Raw genomic sequence first — 9,911 nt, forward strand, 5'->3', positions numbered from 1 at the left:
AGAAAGAAAGAAAGAAAGAAAGAAAGAAAGAAAGAAAGAAAGAAAGAAAGAAGGAAAGAAAGAAAGAAAGAAAGATGGATGATGGAAACAGTATGATCATTTTGGGAGAATAAATGTAATATTAAAATAACTTTTAAAATATTTAATTCACATGTAAATCAACACATCCCTTCAAGAAGTCAAAAATATTTACTGAAAGTCATTTTATGATCACTATATTATTCAAAATGAAACTCTAAGGAAAACATAGTCTAGTGGCTAATGCAGAAACTAGATTTTGCTAATGCAAAATCACGTATATTACAATGCATTAAGATTAGATTAAAACACATAGGAGATGTTGGAAGTCCTAAGATAAAGGAGTATTGATTCTCTAGAAAGTACCAAAGACTAACCACAGAGAGTGGTATAGATAAATTGAATGATGCAGAAGAATATGCCAGAAAACTATATGACCATGGACCAGAGCAAAGATGCATGAAAGCCTTTTGCTCCTTTTTGGAAAAGGGTGATTCCCAAGAGCTTCCCTGTCCTAGCTAATGAAACTCCACACTTGCTTTCTCATAAGGACAAGTTTTAAAATTACTGTGTCTCCCAAGTTCCCTTACAATGAAAGCTGCCCTTCCAGCATATCTTCTTGGCCTTGGAATCCTACCTTTATTGTCTTCTGGTTTTGTTTTGCTGTCACCTCTATACAAGCTGAAGCCACCTCGTCTCCATTTGGATGAATGAAATGACCTAAGGGGAGATGAATGAAGCTTTCTGCTTTAGCTCCTTTTATTTTTTCTGTAGTGCAGTCTAACATGACTATATTGGAACATATTCTGGAACATATATTGGAACCAGAACATCAAACCATGTCAGGTGAGTTATATCTCTACTATGCATAGCTTCACAATTCACTCATAATAAAAAGAAATGCTAACAATGACTGGAAGGACTATACACAGTCTGATATATTTGGCCCCTCCTCCAACCACTATCTATACCTCCTCCTTCATTTTATTCTTCCATGCCTTGCCATTCATTATTTCTCTCAGTGCATAATTTACCTTGTTTCCACTGGGTCTCCTTGATTACAATATTTAAAATAATATAAACTACTTCACTCCCAAGAATAAAATTATTACTAGCTAATGACCATGGATTCAAGGACTTTTATTTCTCAAATAAAACTAAGAGAAATCTTATATTTGTTATAAGGAGATCATAAAAGATATTGAATCCTTTATACCATGCTACCTTGGTGGTCATTCCTCAAGGCAAGCTACATCAAATTCTGAAGGAGGGTAAGGTTGAAGTCTAATCTGCTCATAGGCTTCAGGGTCCAGTCAAGAAGAAACAGGTGAGACTCAAGTCTGAAGTCCAACCATGGCAATCTATATGCATGGAATATATTATGCAATGAGTTTGAAGGCACCTGTGAAATACAGAAAATATAAAATATGGATAGCAAATGAGAGAAGCCATAGAGATAGATATGCTACTGTGAAAGAGTTCTCAGTCTGGTAAACATGGAGGAAGACAGAATTGCAGGAGGAGCTCATCAGTGGTGTCTCTGAGTTGAGGAGGGTACTTAAATGTTTAGAAAAATTAAAACTACTACATTTGATAAACCAGAGCTTTGGAAGAGAAAGGAGTAAGTGGAGAAAGAAGTTTGAAAGTTTATAGAGAATCTACCTCCAGTGAATATATTATATACTGAAATTGCATGCGCTATGAGAAGATAGGGAGGTAGTCAAGCATTATGGCTAAGATTAAGCAGTTCTAGTAGTTATCCACTACAGTCTGAAAGGAAGACAATTCTCTGGGTACTTGGGAGGCATTCAAAGAGGCTTTACTCAATAATAAATCAAAAGTAGTCATAGATTAAGAATTGTTCTGGATCTTTCATAACAAATCTTAAGAACAAAGATTATACCCTAATACCCTAAAAGCAAATTATTCTCAAATAATTCATTAGCATTTCATAATTAATCCTACGAATGCTTATAAAAATGACATTTATAAGATTTTGTGACCAAAAAAGCAACATTCCAAAATTTCTGATGTGAATGGGGAAGTGGTGGCACAAGCCTTAAATCCCTGCACTTGGGAGGCACAGGGAGGCTCATCTCAGATGTCAATCTGGTCTACAGAACAAGTTCTAGGACAGCCAGGGCTATATAGAGAAATTCTGTCCCAAATAATAGTTTAATATAACAACAAAATTTACCAGATATAGAAATAATTGCAAAATATAACCCAAAATAGAATGAGAAAAGTAACTGGTTAGTTGAAATTAGCAATGATGTTAGAGTTAGAGGATACAAAGGTTGAGATTATTGCTGGAATTTCATTCTATATATTCAAAAGAATTAAGATATAGACAATATTTGCAAGACTTAAGGTTACTTTCCATAGGTGAGAAGTATGGTGTCTGAAATGACAAATGGAGTTCAGGGCATATTAAGCAATGAATAAAGAAAAGCATAACCTTTTATTTCATTAACTTAAAACATTTCCATTGAGTAATGAGAAGCTTAGTGAGTTTTTTTTTTCTTTTTACTATTTCTCTTACATTTTTTGATAACAGCTCCATGAAAAGAGTTGTGGTAGTTTAACTTTGAGTCATGCAGTTTTAGGCAGTCTACCTATATGATAGGCATATGCAGGAAACACATACAAACTGAGTTTGTGGACTCCATGGAAGGCACCAAGTGAGCATGTGCACCTAGTCCTGAGCACACACAGATGTGTGTTACAAGCCCTTCACCCAGGAGATGGACTTAATCCCTGTAGGACAGACAGCCAATGTAAGGATGGATTACCTCTTTTCCTGACTGACTGCTCATCTCTCCCAGAGGGACCTCTTGAGCTAGAAAGAAGATAAATTGAAAACATTGCAGTGGGTAAGGTCCCTGAGGCTCTGGCTGTATAACTACTTCTGAAACTAGCCAGAACTCTAGCATCCATGGATCCAGAACCCATGCTTCAAGTTCTTGGTAAGTGATTCTGAGGAGAGGGCACCAAAGGGTGTCTAGACTCTAGGGCTTACCAGAAGATCAGAGACCGACCTGTGTACCTGCGATTTCTTTTGCTGAGTCAGCGCTTTTGGGAGAGTAGAGATCATCTGTTTGGAAAGAAACAAATGTGAGAAACTGGCTTCTGATCTCTCTCTCTCTCTCTCTCTCTCTCTCTCTCTCTCTCTCTCTCTCCCTCCCTCCCTTTCTGAACTTCAAGAAGCCAGGGGAAAAGTGTGATACTGTCACTTCTTAGAGCAGTGTTTCTCTAGTGCTGATCCGTGGTCTTGTCAGCCTAGAGAGAGACTCTGGCTGCAAGGTCATTTTTTAGTTTTGGACTTAAAACTTCCTAGGATTCCTCAACGTGCCTCTAGCTAGAACCAGAGACATTGGGAGCCAGTGTCAGCCTTAATGTTGTCACTGGCAAGCTCTAGTTGCAAACAAAGATTAACATCAGATGTGTTCTGAGTGCTTAACTTCTTAGTATGTGTATGCAAGCCTATATTTATTGAGTGGGAATTCTAACAATACAGTGCAGAGAAGGTAGAGGGAGGGGAAAATGGAAGCATGAATGAGAGGGAAAGATATAAAATGATCATATGTAATCCAGACATTTTATCTAATAATGAAAATAGTCACATTTAAGCTCTGTGAGGCATAAAGCATACTTCTCCCTCTAGGCTCTTTGATCAACCTCCATGATTCAGTCACAAGACCCTCTATTTGATGGGAGCCTCCAGATGAAAACTCCAAATTCTTCCTGTTTTCAATATGAAATCCCTTCATTCTTTTCAGGAACACTTCATGACTCCATGAGGTGGAGGGGTAAGTACCTCAAGGTGAGATCAGGGGCTACACTTCATAAGTGTAAAATTTTCCAAGAAATTAGTCAGAAAATGAGAAATCAGTAAATGTAAAATCTTAAAGATGAATATAGTGATAATAAGAATATTTTTCATTAGATTGAAGTTGTATGTGTTGTGGATAAAAGAAAAGCCAATGGGGATAGGTCAATTGTCACAAATTATGGACATAGCAGGAACTTGATTATACATAAAATTCACAAATAGATGCTTTGAAATAGAAAATTAACAGGTGGAGTTTATAATGCCCACATCACAGGGAAAGCTCCTTAGTTACAAACTCAGACTACGAGGTACCTTCTATAGGTTATTTAAGCATATTAAGCACAGTTCAGAACTGATGAAAAAGAGAAGCTGAGATGAAACTGAGGTTACAGGTATCGAGTTATAAAATGTAAGGTCATGAGATTATAGCTGTGAAAATACTTTTGGAACTTTTAGTCAAACTTTTAGGTTTAGCCCATAAAACCAACAAAAAAACAATTAAAACCAGTAGAAAAAGTGGATGAGGGATGAAATTAAGCATTATGAACAGCAAAATGGACAGGAGGAGTCCAAATCCTAGTAAACTATTCTTAAGATTGAGGCAAGGCATCATAGAAAAACTCAGATAAGTAGAAAGGCAAGTTGATAGATAGATGGTATAGACTAATAGATGATAGATAGATAGATAGATAGATAGATAGATAGATAGATAGATGATAGATAGATGCATACATACATACATACATAAATACATAGAAAATGGATGACAGAAACAATATACAGACTGGTGATAAATGATAGAGGCAGATTATAGATGAGGTAGATAGATAGATAGATAGATAGATAGATAGATAGATAGATAGATAGATAGATGTATTCATATATTGACATACATGTATGTATGCATGTTTATATATTTGTCACCTTGATACCATAGGAGATAGGTGCATAGATATTTCTACTGCCTTTGGATCTAAAGAAATTTAGACTTTAGTTCTCCCACATTTTTATGCCTACCTTTTTATGCCTACTACAGGAAAGATACTGTCTCTTGTCCAGGTAAAAGATAAATTATTAAAGTGGTCAACTTACCTAACCTTTCTTCAACCAGTATATTGTGACACAGGAGTGAAACTATTAGATTAATTTTGTTAGTGATATACTTATTACTAATATATTATTACTAATACACTCAATTTTATTAGCAAGGTTTTAAAAATGGGAGATTTAATTTTTTTTCTTCGTTCACCTATATACCTTGTTAGTGAATTCTTTTTTGGCAGACTTGCCTGAAAAAAAGGATGGTCAGGAGGAGTGAGCAGAGGGGCCCAGTGAAGGGAGGCCCATCCAGCCTCCACTGAGCTGCTATCATTGCTATAGAGATAGTCTGGGAGGTAGCCATGTACTGCATTTTGGGAGTAGAAGAGGCATCACTAGACACAAAGATACACCAGGAACCTCTTGACCAAAGGATTTGATCAGTGTGAAAATATCATAGAGCTCTCCAGATTCACTACAACATTGATTGTACTGTACCCCAACCTCTGGCCTATTTTTCCCTAACACATTCAATTTAATTTTTTATTGGATATTTTATTTATTTACATTTTAAATGTACTCCCCCCCCTTCCCAGTTGCCCCTCCACAACGCTCCTAATTCCTCCCCCTGCCTCTATGAGGGTGCTCCCCATCCCCCCACCCACACCCACATCACCACCCTAGCATTCTCATAATAATTTAAGCCTTCTGCTTTGTTTATGAGGGTGTCTCTATCGCTAGCCCAGGCTTACCTTGAACTGGGAAACCCTTCCTCCCTCAACCTCCCAAGTGTTAGAGCTACAGATGTGCATCACTGTACCTAGCCCTGTATTAAGTTTCCATTATCATAGAATCACTTACACTTTTTCCGACACTGCTGTATCCTAGACAGACTTGTACAGTGAGATGACCTGAAAGATTCTGGAATACCACACCTTGCTAAGCTACAATGCTCTTTGAGGTTGCTCACGGTCCAGGGGCAGGAGGATGCACACTAAAATATTAGATGTCTGTGAAGGCACTGTTTCATATTATTTACATTTTTTTCTCCCACTTCTCCCCAGTGTGAGATTTTTTAGCCCTCTCCAAGTAATCTGTGCTCTTTCTTGGAAAGCAGCTATACTCACCCCTGTGCCACCATCTCACTCTGTGTGCCCATTCTTATAGTGGCTCACTCCTTTCTTAGCACTAAAAATCCCACTGAGCAAACACAAGTGAAGATACTTTCGTTTTCAATTTTGTGACCTTAGAGGCTAAAAGAATTCTACGGGCAAATCCTAAATGAGAAGAGATTTACAGCAGTAAGGAGGGTGGAAATATGTACCTGCACCATTCAAGGCAGAAATGAGCATGAGCAGGGAGGAAGGCTTTAACAAGTGAACTTTGTCATCCCCCCACACCACTGCAGTCAGAACAGGTGACCCTTCATCTTGTTTACTCACACCCATTGCTCTCCTGGTATTGTAGTTATTTACTCTCCTTTGGTCCAGAAGTTAAGACTTCTAAAAGCTTGATGAGTTAATAGAGCAGAAACCAACTATGTCCTAAGGTACACCCTTACCAAATAAAAATGATTTTTTGAGACAAAGGGACTCACTATTTTCATTGTAGATTAGATAAAAATATATAATTAAAGCAAAGTAAATACATTCGAAAGGCTAGAATGCTATGGAAACTAGAGACACTCATTTGAGTCCTTTTTGTGCCAATCTCTGCACATTGTTTTGCTACCCTATAGTCATTAAGTTGAATGATAGTTTGTGTGAATATTTCAAAGAAAATAGGTGGAAAACATATGAAAAAATGTACATTTTCACCTGCACGTGAAAATAATTTCCTAAGTGCTTTTCTCTGTTTTAGTTTCTGTAAAGATAATACTAATTCTTTCAAAGATAAAATCAAATGTGCAGATAAATCCTGCTACTTCAGTACTTGCTTGCTCTACACTGGTAAAGTTGTAGTAGTGCCCCAGAAACAAGGCACCAGACATAAGCAGATATGTTCAGTAGACTTGGATAACCTGCTACAATTGTAAATAACTAAAGCCACTTGCTCTACCCTCAGATATTCAGAGTTAGAACCTAATTATCTAAATCCTAATTTTACAGCTTGCTAAAAGAAAGTTGTAGGACTATATGACAAAATATGACAGCACACGAGAACGACACCATCTCTACTGGAGTTTCAGACTTCCTCCTAAATTGTTTTGTTAGGTCTCCCAGCTGGCAGCTCTGGCTCTCCCTGCCACTCAGCCTTCTCTTCCTCCTAGCCATGGGGGCAAATGCTATTCTTCTGATCACCATCCGGATGGAGGCCTCTCTGCATGAACCCATGTATTACCTGCTCAGCCTCCTCTCCATGCTGGACATCATACTCTGCCTCACTGTCATCCCCAAGGTACTAGCCATCTTCTGGTTTGATCTCAGGGCCATTGGCTTTTCTGCCTGTTTCCTCCAGATGTATATCATGAACAGCTTTCTTGCTATGGAATCTTGCACATTTATGATCATGGCCTTCGATCGCTATATAGCCATCTGTCACCCACTGAGATATCCATCCATCATCACTGACCAATTTGTAGTCAAGGCGGCCACATTCATTCTGGTCAGGAATGTCCTTATTCCTTTGCCCATCCCCATTCTCTCAGCACGACTCCATTACTGTGGGAGAAATGTCATTGAGAACTGCATCTGTGCCAACATGTCTGTCTCTAGACTCTCTTGTAACGACGTCACTGTCAACCGTCTTTATCAGTTTGCTGGAGGCTGGACTTTGCTGGGATCGGATCTAATCCTCATCTTCCTCTCGTATACCCTTATTCTAAGAGCTGTGCTGAGACTCAAGGCAGAGGGTGCTGTAGCCAAAGCTCTGAGCACATGTGGCTCTCACTTCATCCTTATCCTGTTTTTTAGTACCATCCTTTTGGTTTTTATCCTCACACACGTAGCTAAGAGGAAGGTCTCTTCTGATGTGCCAATCTTGCTCAATGTCCTCCACCATGTCATCCCTGCTGCCCTTAATCCCATTGTTTATGGGGTGAGAACTCAGGAGATCAAGCAAGGAATCAAGAAATTGTTGAAGAAGGGGTGGTAAGCAGGCCAACTGCAGCTCTACATTCCTAGTGCACAGCAATTTATTGTTTATTATATTGATAGAAAAATTGCTGAAAAACTAACTTAGAACATTCTAATGAGGAAAGTAAGTACTAACTCTAAAAAAATATTCCTGGCTTCACCTTCGTCTAAAATACTCAGTACCCACAATAAACACACATACAAATTCCCTATCTCATCCAGGAGTAGTGACACCTTTAATCACAGCATTTAGGAGGCACAGACAGGTGGATCTCTGAGTTCAAAGTAGGCCTAGTCTACAAAGAGATTTCCAGGACAGCCAGAGCTACAGAATGAAACCCTATCTTGAAAATAAAAAAAACGTCAAACAAATAAAACATCCCATATTTCTGTGACTTTTAAATTTTTTCTAGTAACAAATATTCTATTTTATTTGAAGTAGGAGAATCCAGAAAGAGTAAACACTATACTAGAAAAACAACCCCCAGCTGCTCCTACATTGATAATTTCTGCACATTTATTTTTATTGTGACTGTAGACATTAGTGACCTCAACTGAAGCTCATTTTCATCAATAAAATTAATCTAATTATGCAATGAGGCGAACAAAGCAGAGTATTTTAATGGTCGTCTCTGAAAGATGGAAAGGGGCTAGAGACAAAAGCAAGTCTGCTTTGCTTATGTCCACCCAGACATCTTTCTGCCATCTTCCTGTGTTTTCAAGTGAAGCTTCTTTGTCATTAGCCAAAGCTCTCAAGCCAGAGCTCTTTGAAGAACTGACATGTAGCATGGTACATTTTATTGGATTTAGGAGAAGGAGCCATCACTTCAAGCTGCTTCCTTCATGACTTCACATTACTGCTGCACTTGGAACTTCCTTTCTTCAATCCACAAATACCCTGTGACCTATGTATAGTGTTCTGTTTATGTATGTTGATATATCCGAAGACACTCCATAATACAATATAAATACATTACAGTCCATTACTAGTTGGGCAAAACTTTTTTCAACCAGCTTTTTTTTTATTCAGAAGTCTTATTAGAGATTAGAAATACAAAGATGTATGGAAATTTACAATTACTGAAGAAGTTAGATGATATTTAGCAAAATGCAAACAAATCCAGATCTCAGGAATATTGAAAGATTGTTAATCTGGATCCAAGGAATTTTGAGAGGTTGCTTTTCTTTCCTTCTAGAAATAACAAAAAAAAAAAAAAAAAAAAAAAAAAAAAAAAAAAAGAAAAAGAGTTACTTTTACATGCAAGCAATAAGTTAGTTGAAAAAGGAAAGAAAAAAAAATATTTAAAAACCTAAGTTGTTTGAGCTCCAAGCTCTCTGTTCGAGTCTTTGCACAACTACAAAGACCATGTCCAGCTTTGAACAAATAAGGAGTGTCATTCAGTTTCAGGATCTTATCTGATGCATGAGGCAATAAATCAGTCGTTTCAGAATGCATGTAGAGTCCTGAAAGTCTACAAAATGACTGGCCCTCCTGAAACAGGCTTAATTCACACTGAAGAGCCTCCTCCATATTTCTTATTTACCATAAGTATAGACAACTCCTGTGTTGTTTTCTCGGTGACAGTTGAAAGAGGAAGTGAAAGAATTTGCAAATACTCACAGATCAAAATTCAAATGAGCCTAAGGAGTGTTTGTGTATCTACATCTGTAAATGTTGCTTTTAGTTCTTTAGATAGAGGAGTACATGGCTTGGACTGAGCCCAGAACATTTCTTTTCTCTGTTCTAACTATCCCTAGGCCTAGACCTGGAATCTTCTAGTTTCTTCCAAGCTGACTGATTTAATCCAGCTTCTCTGCCTAAATTGTTCTGCTTGACCTCATACTAATCTTCTGGCTCGTTCTCGTTCTCTGGCTCTCTGGTGCATTCTGTCTTCACCTTTGTCTAGCTTGTTCTCTCTGCAACCTGTCTCTGTAAAACTGTTCCAGTA

At 37.8% G+C, this 9,911-nt stretch overlaps 1 protein-coding gene across 1 annotated transcript; it reads left to right on the forward strand.

The window, feature by feature from the left end:
* The first annotated feature begins 7,033 nt into the window (after positions 1-7,033).
* Positions 7,034-7,981, forward strand: LOC110318186 (olfactory receptor 56A3). Its single transcript, XM_021193019.1, has one exon. It carries the CDS (start codon positions 7,034-7,036, stop codon positions 7,979-7,981), a length of 948 nt encoding a protein of 315 aa, XP_021048678.1.
* Positions 7,982-9,911: the final 1,930 nt, after the last annotated feature.

Source organism: Mus pahari, chromosome 1 (assembly GCF_900095145.1).
Source record: "Mus pahari chromosome 1, PAHARI_EIJ_v1.1, whole genome shotgun sequence".
NCBI lineage: Eukaryota > Metazoa > Chordata > Mammalia > Rodentia > Muridae > Mus > Mus pahari.